We start from the raw sequence: 18,398 nt of genomic DNA, 5'->3' as shown, positions 1-18,398 counted from the left end.
GACTTAGCTGGACTTCGTTTAGGTCGGACTCCGTCTCCCTCTGTCTGCTGCATCGTCTGTGCCTGTGCACTATACAGGATCCGTGCAGCACCTGTGGAGCATCAAAGACAACTGAAGATAATCTCCCTCAGAGTGGAGGAGTCCATCCCCTGCATTCGCAGGCACCACAACACTGCTGACCGGTCTGCTGATCCCGAGCTCCTATGGACTCCGAAGGGTCCAGCAAAACAGGAGGTGGGTTTCTACGTTCCCCGAGGCCCAAGCTGCCCTCTCACCAAGTTTTGAGGCCAGTATCCCTTGTGGTGCCTGCAAAACCTGAACCCTTGTGCACTGTGTGTATTTGCAAGTGCATGTGCTTGTTGGCAATTCCTTGACAAGTGCATTGGGCTCCAAGTTGCCCCAACCTCTGGCGACTTTCTCCACAAAGATCTTCATCCACCTTGCACTGAGTGCTCCGTGGATTGCTGTTTTGTGAAGCTGCTCGAGGTCCTCTCATGCCCCACCCCCACCCAGGGCCCGCTGTGTATTAGTGCTCTTGACTGTCATTTCTATGCTTAAGTATTGTGTGCATCTCAGTGTAGGAGATGCTGTAAAGTACTAGATAGTGTTATAAAACACTTATGTTCAAGGCATATGACCTGCAGATCTCACACTTAGCATAGATCGCCATCTGGTGTTTGCACTTGTTTTTGTCCTGGAAAAATCTTTGGAAGTCAGTTGTTAGGTGACTCCTCCTTCGGACGATAGTGCGCATGGTCATTGGCTCCATCCACAGATTGTTTTTTTTTCCGCCATCGGGCTCGGATGTGTTTGTCGCGCTCCAGTTAAGAACCGTTACCGATTCCACTTTCGACGTGCATCTCGCCAAATCGAAGTCCTCGATTCCAATCGTCGACGAAAGCCTTCGGGCCTATCTGGGCCTTGGCTTTTGGCTCATGGAAAGGATGCAGTTCAAGAAGTGTCCTCAAGGTAGATCGAAGTTTCCCCACACCGATCTGCATGAGGTGTGCAACCTCTGCCTTTCACCAGTGCACAAGGCCAGAGACTGTCCAGCTTGTGTCTCTTTCCGCTCCAAAAAGACCATTCGAGACCGATGCGCTCTAAGAACCATGGCTCGATCATCTACATCAATCCCAGACGACATCTTCCAAGAGGGCGTCGACGTGCCAGAGCGGGTCGAAGGCCTCGTACACGCCTCAGAAGCCGATGACTCCGATGTCGAAGAGATCACTCCGGCGCAGAGGGTCGTAAGTAAGAACGTTGACCTCAACACCCTCCCTACACCATCGAAAAAGGCTTCGGTCACACCTTCGCCTTCGGGCCCAGGTGCACACCGAGAGAATGCTTCCCATGCCCTGCCCTCGGGGCCGGCAAAGAAGCATACTAAGCCTTCAGTCAGCTCAGACTAGAGTCAGCCTGCCGTCGGTACTGACACACAATCACCAGCACCGAACAAGAAACAGCCCTCCTCCATGCCAACAGCTGCTTCCACATTCAAGCACACGGCACCAAAACCCACAAGCACCGATTCGTCGACACCGAAAAGACATTCGGAGCCGAACAAAAAACCACTCCCAAAGGGTTCGGATACGGAGCCAACGAAAGCCTCGGAACCGAAAAAACAAGGTCCACAGGCCAAGGAGACTGTAAAAACGCACGGCTCCAAACCAAAACAACACAGAACCACTACAGAGTCGGTGCCAAAGAAGCCTACGGAACCGAAACGCTTGGCACCGAAAGACCAACCACAAGCAGAAGAGCTGTTCGCACCAGACCCTGCTCAAAAGACTCTAATAAGGGATCCTAAAACTGGTCAATTGACTTAGTTCTAGGAAAAGACTACTAGATGCGCCTGCACTGGCTCCACCACCTAAAAAGAGCAACTTTGCCACAACTCCTCTAAGGGTCCCTTCTCCAACTCCTCCTCTACCACCTCCTCCACCTCCCCCACCACACCGTTCCCCTACACCATCTCCTACACCAGTAGGCGATGATGGCACCTTGGATGACATAGGGGAGGGTCCAGACGATGTGCCACTAGGGGATCCTAGTCCACCTTCTTCCCCAGACCCCTGGGATGATTATAACACGCCAGATGTCCCTAATGTTCCACAGGATGACATCTACCCCTCCAGGCCTTCCCCTCCAGAGGACACCATGGGCTTTAATCAGCTTGTCCACAGAGCTGCACATTACCACGGGGTTGACTTGCATACAGACCCGATTTCCTAATGGATATATTTGACACCAATCAAAGGTCCACCTCAATACGACCTATGCTTAAAGGGGTTATTAAGCATGCACCTGAAGTCTTTAAAGATCCTGTTGGGGCTCGAGTTATTAACCCCAGGATCGAGAAAAAATATAAAGCAACCCCTGCTGACCCAGCTTACATTAAAAGCCCAGTACCCTTAGACTCCCTGGTAGTTTCTAATGCTAGGAAGAGGGCCAATTCCCAGACGGGTGACGCTCCACTACCCGACAGAATCTAAACTCTTGGATGCCTCCGGCAAAAGAACAGCCTCACAGGCGGCTAACATATGGCACATCGCCAACACTCAGGCGTTGTTAGCCAGGTATGATAGGGCACATTATGATGAACTAGAGTCCATAATGCAGCACCTTCCAGATAAATTCAAAAACGGGGCCAATGAATTCATACAGGAGGGTAAGCTTATTACCAACACCTCCATCCGTTGCGCTCTTGACGTGGCAGACACCGCCTCCAGAACGGTAAACACAAGTGTCCTTTTGCGTAGGCATGCCTGGCTACGCATCTCGGGTTTTAAACCAGAAGTTCAAAGTTCCATACTCAACCAGCCATTTGATCAGGAGCACCTATTTGGCCCAAATGTTGATTCAACCCTTGAAAAAGGATATGGACACAGCTAAATCAATGGGAGCCTTGCAGTTGCAAGCTCCCAGACGTTTTTATTCGCTCGCCTTACAAGGGCACCCCCAGAGACTACACCTCAGACAACCCCTCCACCTCTTACAAGACTCCCTCCCAGTCTACGTTTACCAGAGGTTACCTGAGAGGAGGCTACAGAGGCAACAATAATAAAGGTAGAGGCAAGACCAACAACACCCGCTCTGCCTCCACCCCTACCCAATGACTTTCCTCCACTTCCCCCAGACCATTCCACTCCGGTCGGGGAAGACTAAAACAGTTCCTGCCTGTCTGGATCAACATCACTACAGACAGGTGGGTGCGACAAATAGTTCAATCAGGTTACTGTCTGGAACATACTTCTACCCTCCACACATACCACCTAAACAACGCCCAATGTTGTCAGATCACTTATCTCTGCTAAAGCACGAGGTAATCTCCCTCCTACAAAAGGGTGCAATAGAACCAATCCCCCTGCACCAACAAAAAACAGGAGTTTACTCCCTGTATTTTCTCATACCAAAGGACGGCTCTCTCAGGCCTATTCTAGACCTCAGACCTCTAAACCTGTACATACAATCGCACCACTTTCACATGGTTACACTCTAGCAGGTCCTTCCTCTTCTTTCACAAGGCGAATTCCTTGCTACTCTAGATCTCAAGGACGCCTATTTCCATATTCCCATTCACGCAGCTCACAGGAAGTATCTAAGATTTGTAGTGGATGGCCAACACTATCAATTCAAAGTACTCCCTTTCGGAGTCACAACTGCACCACGGGTATTCACCAAGTGCCTAGCGGTAGTGGCAGCCCACTTAAGACAACACATTCACGTCTTCCCATATCTGGACGACTGGCTCATAAAAGCCAGCTCGTACAGTCAGTGTGTACATCACACTCGCACCACTATCCAACTACTCCACAACTTGGGGTTCACAGTAAACTACGCAAAGTCTCGTTTACAACCGTCCCACATACAACAATACCTCGGTGCCACAATAGACACCTCAAAAGCATTAGTCTATCCCAACCCGGCCAGGATAGCAAGCATGCAAGCTCTCATAACCAAATTTCAGCCTCAACACTCTCTCCCAGCACGAGTGTTCATGCAGCGAATAGGGATGATGGCCTCTTGCATAGTTATAGTACCTCATGCAAGACTCCAGATGCGTTCTTTCCAAGAGTGCTTAGCACACCAATGGAACCAGGCTCATGGTCCGCTAACAGATCTGGTGTTGGTAGACGGTCGCACTCATCGATCTCTGCAATGGTGGAACACCAAGAACCTTTCCAAAGGGCGACCGTTCCTAGAGCCAGTTCCACAGATAGTCATAACAGCAGACGCATCGCTCTCCGGCTGTGGAGCGCACCTATTGCATCACACCATGCAAGGCAGGTGAACTCCTCAACTAAAGTTACTCCACATCAACCACCTGGAGCTACTAGCCATTTTCCTAGCCTTAAAGGCTTTCCAAAAACAAATATCAGGCAAAGCTGTCTTAGTCCCCACAGACAACATGACAGCCATGTAGTACATACAGAAACAAGGCGGGACACACTCTCTGCAGCTCTCTCAACTGGCACAGATCATATGGAGATGGGCTATACCCCAGAACATCTTTCTCCTAGCTCAACATTTTCCAAAACTCCATAGCCGATCTGTTAAGCCGTCAAATGCAACAGATTCACGAGTGAGAACTTCATCCACAAGTTCTTCAGCAATTCTTTCAAATGTGGTGGCAACCAGAAATAGACCTCTTTGCCACGCACGAAAACACCAAATGCCCCAGCTTCGCCACCAGGTATCCACACCCATTGTCCATTGGATGAATTGGTCTGGCAGATTTGCGTACACCTTTCCACCTCTCCCACTCATTCCAATGGTGGTGCGCAAACTACAGCAACATTCACTGGCTCTCATCCTAGTTGCTCCAACTTGGGCCAGACATCCGTGGTACACCACGTTACTGGAACTGTCGGTATTTCCGCACCAAAAACTATACCTGTCCCCATGCCTCCTAACCCAGAACCATGGAGAGATCCGACACCCGGACCCAGCTCAGCTCAACCTTGCGATCTGGCTCCTGAGGTCTTAGAATTTGGTTACCTTAACCTTCCTCCTGAATGCATGAACGTCATTAAAGTAGCTAGTCGTCCCACCACTAGAGCCTGCTGTGCAGCCAAGTGGAAAAGATTTGTAATATACTGTCATAACATCATCAATCTCCTAGACATGTCTATCCAACACGTCATAGGTTACCTACTACATCTCCAAAGGTGCAACTTAGCCTACACATCTATTAGGCTGCACCTCGCTGCCATAGCAGCCTATTTACAAAATAGACAACACCTATCACTTTTCAGAGTGCCTGCCATCAAAGCCTTTATGTAAGGCCTCAAAAGGATAATTCCTCCCAGGGTACCACCCTCACCTGTGTGGAATTTAAACATCGTTCTCACAAGACTAATGGATCCTCCTTTTGAACCTCTACATAAATGTGAGCTCCAGTTTCTAACATGGAAAGTTGCTTTCCTAGTAGCTATCACTTCTCTTAGAAGAGTTAGTGAACTGCAAGCGCTAACTATTCAGGAACCGTTCCTACCAATCCATCACAATAAGGTTGTTCTCAGAACCCATCCAAAATTCCTCCCTAAAGTTATTTCTCATTTCCCCCTCAATCAGTCTGTAGAGTTGCCAGTGTTGTTCTCGCAGCCACAGACAGTCGCAGAAAGAGCTCTTCATACCCTAGATGTCAAAAGAGCATTGATTCATTACATTGAAAGGACACAAATTTTTCGTAAGACCAAACAACTTTTTGTGTCATTCTCCCCACCACACAAAGGCAACCCCATATCAAAGTCTGGGATAGCTAGATGGATTGTTAAATGCATACAGATTTGCTATCACAAAGCAAAACGTACTTCACCTGTTCCTCCTAAAGCCCACTCTACACTAAAGATAGGGGCTTCAATGGCATTTTTAGGGAACATTCCCTTAGATGACATCTGCAAAGCAGCTACATGGTCTACACCGCACAAATTCACAAAACACTATTCTGTGGATGTGCAAACAAAACAACAAGCTAGTGTGGGCCAGGCTGTACTCAAAACACTATTTCAAACTACTGCAACAGGTACTGGTGGTCGCCACTAGAGATGGGTACTGCTATACAATCTATGCTAAGTGTGTGATCTGCAGCTCATATGCCTCGAACGGAAAATGCTACTTACCAGTATGCATCTGTTCTTGGCATGTAGAGCTGCAGATCCACACACGCCCACCCGCCTCCCCGGCTACCTTTATCTGTTCCAGTACTATCTTATTTAGATACAGCACACATGGCCATCTTTCCTGTTTCTTACATAACTCCATAATTACCCTGCTGGCGAAAAACAATCTGAGGATGGAGCCGATGCCCATGCGCACTATAGTCTGAAGGAGGAGTCACCTATCCCGTGACTTCCAAAGACTTTTCCAGGACAAAAACAAGAGCAAACATCCAGGCCCAACACCAGATGGCGATCTATGCTAAGTGTGTGGATCTGCAGCTCTACTTTCCAAGAACAAATGATACTGGTAAGTAGCATTTTCCTTTTTATAACTATTGTGTGGTTCTCTTTTCATTTAATCTATACTATAAGAATGTATTCTGGTAAAACAAGCTGCTTTACACTTCAAGACTTAGCCTGAAGGCTGCTTTCTACAGCTACCACTTGGATAGCTTTCTAAGGTGGTCTGAGACCTCTTAAGTCACCATAATGGTTGTCTGGATTGGTGCAGGGTGCCCACTTACATTAGTGGACAGCATATACCAGGCCAGCCTCTCACAGCTAGACTTTCCAGTAATTGAATAGCATTGAACATCCTGTGATGCAGAACACCTGCTTCTCATTATTGAAAGGGTAGTTTCAAGAAAAAGTGGAAACAACTTGCCATGTACCTCAAACCTATCTGGGTCTGGTAAGTGTTGCATTTGTGCAGGTCCCTAGCAGTAGTCATATGTAAGATTAATGTGATTGTGATTGGTCTACCTGTTTATGTATTGGACTGGAAAACGTCCTGAGTTGTCATTGTGCGTGCTACCCTTAAGACCTGGGTAGTGAAAGCCTCCTGACATGGAATGTGCAGCGCCCAAAGCATGAAAGAATAAACGCCTCTTGCATTGCTGCTAGATGTGTGGTGCTCTGAATTTGTGGAGTTGTTGAAAGCTCATGTGGTGGTGTTGGGCATGCAGCATACTTTGCTTGGTAGGGTGGGAGGTTTTTGTGGGAGCATGGAGAAAAAAATCAAACATTTACCCAATGTTCCCTGTCCACCTCACATGGCTGTTTCATTTTCCCAGGGAGAGTATCTCAGTGTGGAACAACTGACTCTGGACTTCGAGTACGTCATTAATGAGGTGATCCGGAATGATGCTGCATGGTCCAAGCAGTTCTGCTCCTTTAGTGATTATGACATAGTCATCTTAGAGGTGAGTGTGTGTTGTGAAGGAAAGGTGTTGTGTGCAGCTCTAGTCCTTTTAGCACAAAGGGAGAGACCTAGGGGGATCACCATTTGAGAGCATAGAGACTTATACTTTTTATTGTCTCACCTGAGACTATGCATTCGCTGTCTGTGAGACATTGTTAGCTTACAGTGGGATTGGAGCCCACCCATTGCTTACCATTGGTTGGCTTTGTAACACATCTGCTTGCTTCTTATAAGGCAGCTTCCATAGTCTTTCCTTCATCATCTTTGTCTCTTCCCTGGAGCATGGCCTCATCACGTGTGACCTTCCACTGCTCATTTTTTTCATGCAATACTTTTGTTTTCTTTTTGTACATGCACTCTACGAGAGTGCATGTGTTTTCCAGGTGCCCCCACCCCCTTTCTCCTGTTCTTGCTTCCCTACCACACCCTTGTTTGTTTCCCAAGATCTGGCTTTTCCAGCCTTCATTGTCTATTTTTGCCTCCTCGGCCCTCTGCTGTCCCTTTGCTTCCCCCACCCTCTGTTGTGTATTTGCTTCCCTAGCTCTTCTCACCATCCATCGTCGGTCCTCACCCCCTGCTGGCCCTCTGTCAGCTTGCTTACCCATCCCGCCCACCCATTTAATCAGCTTGCTGCCCCACCCTCTGTTGTAAGAATGCTGCTGCTCCCACTCGCTCTGTGTTGTCATTTACTTCCAAGCCCCTCCCACCCACCCTCTGTTGTCCATTTGCCTCTGCTGTGTCTGTCCTGCCACCTACATCCTCTTCTCCTGCACACCTACCAAGTCACGTCCTCTCCTTCCCACCCATGTCCTCCTTTCCTGCCTTCCCTCTCTGTTGCCTCCTACCATAATCCACTCCTCCGTTTTAAAAATAAAATAAATAAAAAGGCATTTTGGCACTTGGCACATCGTTGTTAAAAAAAAAAAAAAAAGCAAAAAAATAAAGTTTTACCACGCTGTACAGCAGCTGTGCTGCTATATAGTATGGCTGAACATCTTTGCAATACCTGTTAACTCTCATAGGCGTCACCTATTGGCTTTACCGATGCTAATTTCCACGTATGATTTAATTTGTTAATTGTACCTCTGCCATAGTTGTAGCTGTTTGACTTGTTTCTATCAAGGTCACGTTTGCGTTCTCCCTGCCCTAAATGGTTTCTCTGTCTCGATGGTCCTCTTAAATCCCTTCCCTCCCAACCATAAATACCCTTGTTTTGGTGGGAGTCCCCATTGCTCAGAACGATTAGCCACACACACGTTTTCTCTAGTCATGTGATAGGACATTCACACAGTCGTTCTGCATTTCAGGTATGTTCCGAAACGAATCAAGTTATAATCAACATTGGGCTGCTACTCTTGGCCTTCCCTGCGCCCGACGAGGAGGGCCAATTAAGGTGAGAATCTGCTCTGTTCTTTGTTACTGCATCCCATTCTGTATCTGGTCGTTTAGCCTAATGCTCTACTCTTCATCCTGGTAGCAGAGTGATCACTGTAGTTCTGTGGTGATAAGTAGTTGTTCCTAGGTGGATGTTTCACAGCATCCTTCTTGGGGTAAGAGTAAATACCACCATTGAGTTTGCTTGCTGTTTTTATTTTTTCACAGACCAAAGACTTACCACACAAGCTTAAAGGTAGCTTGGGATCTGAACACTGGCATTTTCATCACGGTCAGCGTGGGCGATCTTACAGAGGTCAAAGGGCAGACAAGGTAAGTGCTTGATACTGCTCCATATCCATACAACTGCATTGTCGAAGTGCTTCTAAGTTCCTAGCAAAGAGAGTAAAGTTGGGATTTTTTTCATTTTGTGGGTCAGCTGTGAATGGTCTATAGCTCTTTTGTAGGGTAGGAGGGGGGTGAGTGCACCCTGCCTCACACTCCAGCACTCAGTTTGCCCCGATGCATCATTATAAATGCAGTGCATGATCGCACTTTCAGGATAGTTGTCCTCCAGTAGAGAGCAACACTTTTTTGGGGGGTGCTGGAGATGCTGCCCAAAGTCTTCTCAGGTCTCAGTACCACTCGCTAGGCGCTGGTGCATCAACCAGAGCTAGTCAGCTCAACGGAGCCTTTTCAAATAGGAGGGGGGGTGGACGCACACTGCCCCACACTCCAGCACTCAGCCTGCCCCGATGAATCATAATAAATGCAGTGCATGATAGCTCTTTTGTAGGGTGCAGCTTTCTAGCCCTCCTAAGGAAGCACACTGCCACTTTTAGTTCCGTTCTTGGAATTATTTGGTTGCGTTCCCAAATATCTAATTATCCTTAAAGCTATATTGTGGTATTGAGCTGCAAAATCGTTTTGTTCCCTTTCAATCCTGGCCAAAGCATTTGAACCTGTTCAAGTCTTGATGGGAGGTAAGGGCTGGAATGACCTAATTCTTAGGCTCTGGGACCGGTATTAAGTTTTAAGTTAGTCCCAGACCATGGCGAGTTCTCCTTTTTCATGTACTTTTATAAGCAGATATCCAAATAAGTCGGTTTTTTTGTTGACACTTTGACTGTATTCAGTATCATTTTTGCTCATTTGCTATTTGACATCTTTAGTTTTTATCTAAGACTTTTATCATTGCATTTATTTATTCTTTGATAATGCATGTAACAAATTGTTTTAGGCTCCTTGGTTAATTTTGGGTCTTTTATTGTCAACGGTCAGTCCTGGCTCCACTTTTCAGACTTATCTTAGTAGCAGTGTTAGATGAATGCTCACGGTACTGCTTGCCACTTAGTCATGCCTAATCGGAATAAACATTGTAGCACGCAGATGCCTCAGTCATCCAAGACTATGGATCTAAATGGCTAGCCAATTTACGTGTGAGCTATTACACGGCCTTCCACTTATTTTGCTTCTGCACAATTTATGGACCTTGTGCTCCCAATAAATGTTGAGGGCACCCAACGAGAAGCAATTCATGGAAGTATTTCAATTAAAATTACCTGCTTTTCCACTCCATTATAGTTTTGTTCATTTGTGTGGCTACCGAAGTGTGCTAACCATATGCAAATCGGACTCTGCTTCGCCCCAGAAGGAGTAGTTCAGACTGAACTGTTGGGTTATGTCCCCGCTCAACTTGCACAAACAACCCCAGCTGTCTTTCAGCATTATTCTGCCACATCAGTGATCCACAACTGTTGCTACACACAGCCATGTATAGGGCACCAGCCGGTAACAAAGCAGTTTTTTCCCATTGAAGGTATGCTCATCGACTAAGGCTTCCTCTTTTACCATTAATTTCAAAAACATTCTTCACGTATCCCAGGACTTGGAATTGAAATCTGTCAAGTGAGACCAGTGATGTGGGAGACCCGTTAGCGTTGAGACCCAATTTTAGAAGTTGGGGCAATTTTTAGCGATCCTCTATTGAGAATAATTTCTGGTTCAAATTACCTCCACATGATTAAGTTTCCTCTTGCAGACGTTGTGCAGTGGATGTGTTGTAGTCTAAAACAAACTTCGACAGACAGAAATGCATGCATCTTATCTATTTAATTTTTATGACCCATCTTAAAGGTCAGGCATTATAGGGTAAGCCAATGCCAGATCTTAAAAAAATATAGTATAGCCTTCCCGGCAGTGCCATAGTATGATGAAATACAGGCACATTCAAAGGTGCCTGATTTGCCTTCTGCTCACCCAAGAGCAAATAGAATGTTTGACTTTGCCCACTATCTCTTTGAGGGTAGGTGTTTTCTCTTACAATCATTGGGACGTATTTGTCTGCACCTTTGGAACAAGATGATCGCCATGAAGACTTTGTGTACAAACTGAGGCCCTATTGCAGGATAGGCTTGTGCTGTTTAGTTACTTAATCGGAATGGCTGCAGATGAAGCAGACCTTGTGTTACTCCCTACTATGATAGGTAGCAGTCCTTACAATTCTTCCATGAGAGGTTGAAATGGCTGTCATTCCTTTCTTCACAGGTGACGTAAGGGGACTCTTGTCCCTGAACTACTGGAAAAAAATGCTTTTACTAGTCACGCTACAATATGTGTAAAGATTGTAAAGAGTTGAAAACCTAATTCAAAACTTTGAAATTTGAAGAGATCTGCATCCACGTATCTAACAAAGTTTATGCCAGAGAGTAATTCAGCTTTAAGAAAATATTTAGCACTTGGCACAATATATTTTGTAATCGCGTCATTCAGTGTAACTGTAGTCAGAAGAGAGACTGAGTTTAGGAGCATTGTGTTTTTTAAGCATGTCATTTGGTCAGTGTTACTACTGCAGAGTCTTGTATTTTATTACCCTAATAGTCCTCGCTCCAAGATGTCTTTTCATGGTTCTGTAATGTTTTTCTTTGAGTATTTGCCAAGACTTTGTCTTTAGGCAATTCGGGGACTAGTGAAAGAAAAATGTTTGAGTTGCAGAATTCTTAAGTTCCGTGTCTGGGATTTAGTGGTAGTTTTCAGTTAAATCTCAGAACCTCATTAAAACAGGGTTTTCTTCTCCATGGGACGATTCATATTTTAAAATAATGGTAAAAAACGTGAATGTATAGATTAACAGGACCTCATTGGCAAAACCAAATTTGTTTGTTAAAGTTCAACGTATAATTATCCCATTTATGTTACTGCTTTGTCGTTGGAGGCCTGCATTTTCTCCCCTAATTTGACTGAAAATGCATAGGATTTTAAATTTCAATGTTTATTTTTTTGCACCTTTTGGTTGTATAAATATACCATAGTTTAACATAATCCAATGCGTAGACCACCTTGTTTGTGTGAAAGTGAAGTGTAGGCCAAAGAATCGGATCTTTATTCATTCTGGCCTCCTCGTCTCGCCTCCGTCCTCTCTTTTCCCAACCTCCGTTGCGGATTGTAAGTAGTCTGTGCATGTGCGAATGGTAGTGTTGGTGTAAGAAAGTGCCCTCTTTTTGCATGGTTGCCCCCACTTTTTGCTAAACTTCTAATGTACTTTGACTGAGTGTGCCCTGGGTTCCTTCCAAACAAGTACCCAGGGCCAATGTTCTTTAACTAAAACTGCATTAAGACAAAACCCAATTGGCACTCTTTGGCCACAGGTCAGTCACTTGTAAATGGTACCACAGGTATCAAGAGCACCAGGGCCAGGGAAGGCCTCTAATGGCTGCAGCACTTATTGTGCCACCCTTAGAGGCTTTGTACCTTTACACACACACACACACTGCCTTTGCAGGCTGCGTGTTTCGGTGCAGAACTAAGTGAAGAGTCGACATGGCACACATCCCTGTGTGCCATGCCTGCAATCCACTGCCCTGGCATAGGTCAGCCACCCCTCTAGCTGGGTGCACTATACTAGTGTTGAGGGCAGAGGTGCATGAGCCCTGTACCCCTACAGTGTCTAAGCCAATTCTTAGACATTGTAAGTGCAGTAATGCCATTAAGAATATATGGTGCTGGACGTTTGTCATTACTAACTCCACAATACGATAATGGCTTTACTGAAAACTGGGAAGTTGGGTATCAAACTTCTCAGCACATTAAACCCACACTAATGCCAGTCTTGGATTTAATGAAAAATTCACGCAGAGGGCCTCTTAGAGATGCCCCCTGAGAAACAACTTAACACTAGTGTCCAGGCTGATTGGCTGCTCGCCAGCTGCCACCACCAAGCATATTTCTGGACCCCTGGGTAGAGAGCCTGCTGCTCTCGGGGGTCTGAAACAATGCACATCCTGGGACGAGGTGCCAAGCCTCCTCCCCCAAGATGGGCAGCGTCCACGAAGGGGAAGCTTCAAAGGTTTTCCACCTTTGTGACCTTCCCCAGGCCTTTGCTGCTTCCAGCAACTGGCCCCCACCAGTTCTGACCCCCACTTTGGGGGGAGAATCAGAGGGAAAACCAAGTGAGGGAGAGAGGTGTGCCCACCTTTGCCAATCCCACCCCTCAGGTGGGGGGAGGCGAGGTGATGCACAGCACAGTCCCCACCATCTTGCAGATGGGGGGAAACCCAGCCAACCAGAGTGAAGCACATGCCCACCCTCCCACTGCAGGGTGGCATAATATGGGGTGTACCCACCCCAAGGAAGGGACCCACTGGTCCCAACCTTTTACTTACCTGTAAGACCCCTAAATCTAGTATTTAGGGTCAACCCTGAACTTTGCCTCTTCAGAGAAGAACCGACCAAGAAGAGAAGGACCGAAGAGCCGTGCTGAACCTGAGAATAGAAGGACGCCCACTGGCTTGGCTCCAGCGCCATTGGCCTGTCCTCACCTCGAACCTGCCCCAGCGACATCTTGCTGTGTCCTGCAGCCAGCATTTACACTGGAATTGCTGTTAGTCCTTAAGTTATAGCTGTCTATTGCTGATGATAAATCTTTGTTTCCATACCGGTCTTCTCGGAAGCCCTTCCAGAAACAAATTGAGACCCACAGAAAATGTGTGTTTGAGGCATATGAGCTTTAGATCACACACTTGGGATAAGATCGCCATCTGGTGTTGGGCTCGGATGATTGCAGGTTGTTGTTGTCTTCGGAAGAAGCCTTTTGGTCACAAGATAGGTGACTCCTCCTCTGGACAACAGTGCGCATGGGCATCCACTCCATCCTCAGATTGTTTTTTTCCGCCATTGGGTTCGGATGAACTTTTCCACTCCGGCTGAAAACTTCTAAAAATCAAGCTTTCGAAGCGAAAAACATTTACATACTTCAACTCGACGTCGATATTCAATCGGACCGGTTCCGGACACGGCTCATGGAAAGGACACCTTTTAAAAAATGCCCCCGAAGTGGAGCAAAGTTCCCCCACAGTGACCACCACGAGGTCTGCAACCTGTGCCTCTCGCCGGAACACAACGAATCCAGCTGAGATGCATATTGGTAAGTAGCATATTCCTTTAGGAAACTTGTGGAAGTATGCTTGTTCTGATTTGTCCTCCGCATTTCCATGAGCACCATGATGCCTGTGTATTGTTTAAAAGTGACTAATGAAGATTCTGGAACCCTCCAGGCAAATCTGCAAATTCACCCTCATCAACATACATGACAAAGAATTAGTTCCCAAGCAAGGCTAGACTGTCAGCATACAAGAATACTGACCAAATGCTCTCAATAGACGTTTATCAGAGATTGAATGGGAGATTGTGTGGCTGTTCTCTGGTTACTGAACAATGCCCTTTCGATAAACTAGCAGATGAAAACGTTATGCTTTTCTGAAAGGCCAACCAGCCAGTTTAGAAATGTAGCTTTTCAGTATGACACAAGGACCTTACTCTATTATCAGTAACTCACATCAGACTTCTTACAATCCCAGTCCACTAGGGCGGATGCAATTGAAATCCGCTGGTTAATCATTCCCAACACCTCTGAGCATAGTGTCTGGAAGTGTTTAGGCTCTGCCACTGTGCACCAAGAATAATAAAATGTTGAAATGTAATGTCTGGTTTGAGGATGTTTGTGAATTCTTTTTTTCAGATCAGGAAGTTGTATCACCTTTATTTAACAGAATCAAGTATATCTGCGATTACTTTATTTCTGAATTATTATTCCAAGGTTGTTTTTTTCATATATCTATATCTTCCTCTGTGTTTGTCCCTTCCCTGGAGCATGGACACATTACTGTCGTTACACAGCTACTTATTCAAGCGCTACTTTGCCGTTTGTTTAAGCGCTACACAAGAGTGCATGTGTGTTCTAGATTTTCCACTAATGTGCTTCTCTTCCCCTCGTCACTGCTCTCTTGCTCATGTGCTCTCAATCACTCCTATCTATGATGCGCTCACCCACTTGTGCTCTCCCACCCGCAAGCATTGCTTTCTTGCCTGTCTTTCCCCTTCCCAGTTCTAAGTTGCCCTTTCCATCTCACTCCTATGTTCCCCCTTCACTGTTATGACTCCTGCACCATTCTACAATATCCATGTTGCTTCAGCCTCCACCATCCATCTGTATTGCTTTGCCCAGTATTGCTTCCTTGTCCTCATCTGCGTTATTTCCCCACACCTTCATTCCCCCCCAAAAATTGCTTTTGCTTTCATTCATTTTATTTGCCCATTCGAGTTGGATTGGCAATTAAAAAGAAAAAAGCAGCTGCGCCATTTTGTTATTGGCCACATGCTTGGTGTTCGTGCCTAAAAAAAGACACAATCGGTTTTTTTTCTTATTTAGCCCTGCTGCACCGCATCAGGAATGCGACCCAGCATGGCTAAAAGGTGTTGGCAAAGCTAAACAGTTTCAAAGGTGGACCTTTAGGCTTTGCCATTGCTTGTTTCAAATGACTTGGTAATATTTAACAGGCCTTTTGGACTCTTTTTGTTTGTATGAGAAGATCTACAGTGATGCCAGTTTTGCCTGAAACACTGTTGGCAGATCTCTTAAATCTGATTAGTGTTTTTCTGAGATTTATCCTCTGCCTGGTTTTCTGGGTACAGCTTTTTAGCAGTTGAAGGCTTCTGATTCTGGGGAGGAACAAAAACTTTCCAGGAGCTGCCTGTCCATTTAATGTATTCCATTTGAGTTGGTGCGAGTACAGCTCTGTGTATCACACTTCGGCGGTAGTTGATGTTTATGGTTGTTTGTATGCACTTTGTGCGTCACCATCAGGGGTATAATTTCTTTTTTTCAGCCTTGGGTTGATTGTAAGCATGTCTCCTTTATTACTCCCATCAGTGGCAGTGTGTGGAGCGCCTATCGGAAGAGCTGTGTGGACATGGTTATGAAATGGCTGGTTCCAGAGAGCAGTGGGCGATGTGTAAATAGGATGACCAACGAAGCCCTCCATAAAGGTAACATATGGGTATTGGACGCAGGGGTATTTATATACGGAGGACAGCTTATAATTTGTTGGAATGCAAAAAAGGGTAGATGACTCGTCAGTCAATTTGAAGTTGGGTGATTTAGAAACACTAGCATGCGTCAAGTTCTAACGCTACAGGGGGAAGCTGTTTGTGGGCTTCGGGGCAAAAAAGGTGCCCGTATGTGTGCGTGCGTGTGTATGTGTGTATTGACTATACGGATGCATAAAGTGTAAAATGCTCTTTATTCTTATTTTCGAAGGTGTGAAGGGGCCATGAGTCACAAGGCGAAGTTTTAAGTGAGTCGTGATGCTGCTCTCCACCCTCAACATTAGTAATGAATAGCATATTACACTCTGCATTTTAATATATATATATATATATATATATATATATATATCTCTATATATATATATATATCTCAGTGGGGAGTGTCCCTCGGACGAACCGCACTCGAGCAGCGAGAGGCTCCCCCAAAGCCAAATCACAGGTATGAACAGTCAAGGTCACCAATAATGTTCCAGTCGGCCGCACACCAGACGCGTTTCAAGTTCACCTCTTTATCAACAGCATGCAGCCGGAAAGCGCTAAGATGGCTCCACCTACCAATTAATTATGCGCGATCACCTGCCTAAATAGGCAACTCTGAATGAGAAGGTGTTGCATCATGGGAGATGAAGTCTTTTATTACAGCATGAATTGCAGCGCTTCGGTAATAAATGGTAAAAAGGCTCTGCATGAGCCCCGGTGCTTCCTTGCTGTTCTCATCCTCTTTTCGCTGCCCCACAATGTAGCTCTGACATCCAAGAGCTGCGTGGCCTCCCAGTTAGGGGTGGTGCAGGTTCAGCGGCAGGACGGCCGCTAGTTATATAAAGCTCGGTGGGGAGTGGGGCTTTGGGGGAGCCTCTCGCTGCTCGAGTGCGGTTCGTCCGAGGGACACTCCCCACCGAGCTTTATATATATATATATATATATATATCTACTGGCGGCCACTAGTAGATAGTTATAGTTACAACCTAGTTTCCATAGGAAATCTCAAAATTCAATTTTGAATAACTTTGGCGCCGGTTGACAAATCCATGGGGCGCTCCGTTCAGCTCCTACCCTGAAAGTCTCGGGGTGATTCGTCAAGCGGGGGCCGAGAAAAAGGGGGGGTCCCAAAACGCGTTTTCCCCATGCATTTTTCCATAGGACCTTTGGTCACAGCTACAGCCCGAACGGCTGAACAGAATTACGTGAAATTTGGCAGAGAGGTAGCCATAAGGTCAAGGAAGTGCCTTTTGCAGTTCTGGTGTAAATCTGTTCAGTATTTCCTGAGAAAATAGCATTTAAAAGCATATCAATATCTATACGCGCGCACGGTGCGCGCACCCTGCCGTGCGCGAGCGCAATTCTGATTGGTTGTTAGATGTCGGTAAACATTCGAATCGGTCGAAACCAGGAAGTGTCGGCCGCCATTTTGTCTCTCGCAGTCTGAGGGGGTGAAAAAAAAAGGTGGAGAACGTGAAAAGGGGACAGAGTGGACAGTTCCTGACCCCCTAGCCTTGGTCATGGGGTCACAAATGGACCCCCAAAAATCGCGAGGTGCGCGCACGGTGAACTGTGGGCGCACGGTGCGCGCACGGTGAAAAACCTGAAAAAAAAATAATAAATACATAACTTAGCATTTAAAAAACCGTACAAATTCAATGAAAAAACCATAGGTTTCACATACGTTATAGTTACGAATTAGCATTTAAAAAACCTTGCAAATTCACTTAAACCATAGGTTTCACACATGTTATAGTTAGCTGGACATTTCACTCGTAAAAAACCAATGAAATTCCCCCGTTAGTTAGTGCAGGCAACTATAACTCACGCGACCGCAATCCTCTGCTGATGACGTCAGATATTACATCACTGATGACATATGTGTCTTTATGAAAAATAAATATTTGTAATATATGTATAGCTAAAGATTAATGGAAGAAGACATGGGTAAATAAGTGTCTAAATACAGTGAAGTAGCAGTTTAAGATAACATTCTCACTACCACAGGAGACCAATGTAGAGATCACCAATGTTGCAGTCTAGGGCATCTGCATCATCCTGCTCACTGTTGAAGGATGGCTTAATCTCAACACCTCCACAATTAGAACATGAACTGCCATCGGCGTTCAGCAAATTAGATTGATGTTATCTTCACGGGAACTCCATCAACACAGAATGTCTACTTTAAAAAAACACCGATCGCTGTAGGCCACTTTGCCATTTGAGTTGAAGAAAAAAGTTACTAAACTGTTTAAGATGTCAAGTGTGTGGTAAGCATCACCTTTAATTGGCCACTCAAT

The 18,398-nt window shown here is 45.8% G+C and overlaps 1 protein-coding gene across 2 annotated transcripts in view; it reads left to right on the top strand.

Annotated features, from left to right (window-relative positions):
- The window catches only part of DCAF15 (DDB1 and CUL4 associated factor 15), a 255,057-nt gene that overhangs the window by 169,201 nt on the left and 67,458 nt on the right, over positions 1-18,398 (top strand). For both annotated transcript variants that reach the window (XM_085600481.1, XM_085600482.1), the window contains exons 9-12: positions 7,235-7,363; positions 8,670-8,755; positions 8,965-9,069; positions 15,944-16,059. In XM_085600481.1, coding sequence (XP_085456607.1) covers positions 7,235-7,363; positions 8,670-8,755; positions 8,965-9,069; positions 15,944-16,059 — 436 coding nt within the window. The remainder of the gene's footprint in view (positions 1-7,234; positions 7,364-8,669; positions 8,756-8,964; positions 9,070-15,943; positions 16,060-18,398) is intronic.

Source organism: Triturus cristatus, chromosome 4_2, assembly GCF_964204655.1.
Source record: "Triturus cristatus chromosome 4_2, aTriCri1.1, whole genome shotgun sequence".
Lineage (NCBI taxonomy): Eukaryota > Metazoa > Chordata > Amphibia > Caudata > Salamandridae > Triturus > Triturus cristatus.
The sequence above is the reverse complement of the archived record's forward strand: the minus strand, read 5'-3'. Positions and strand labels throughout refer to the sequence as shown.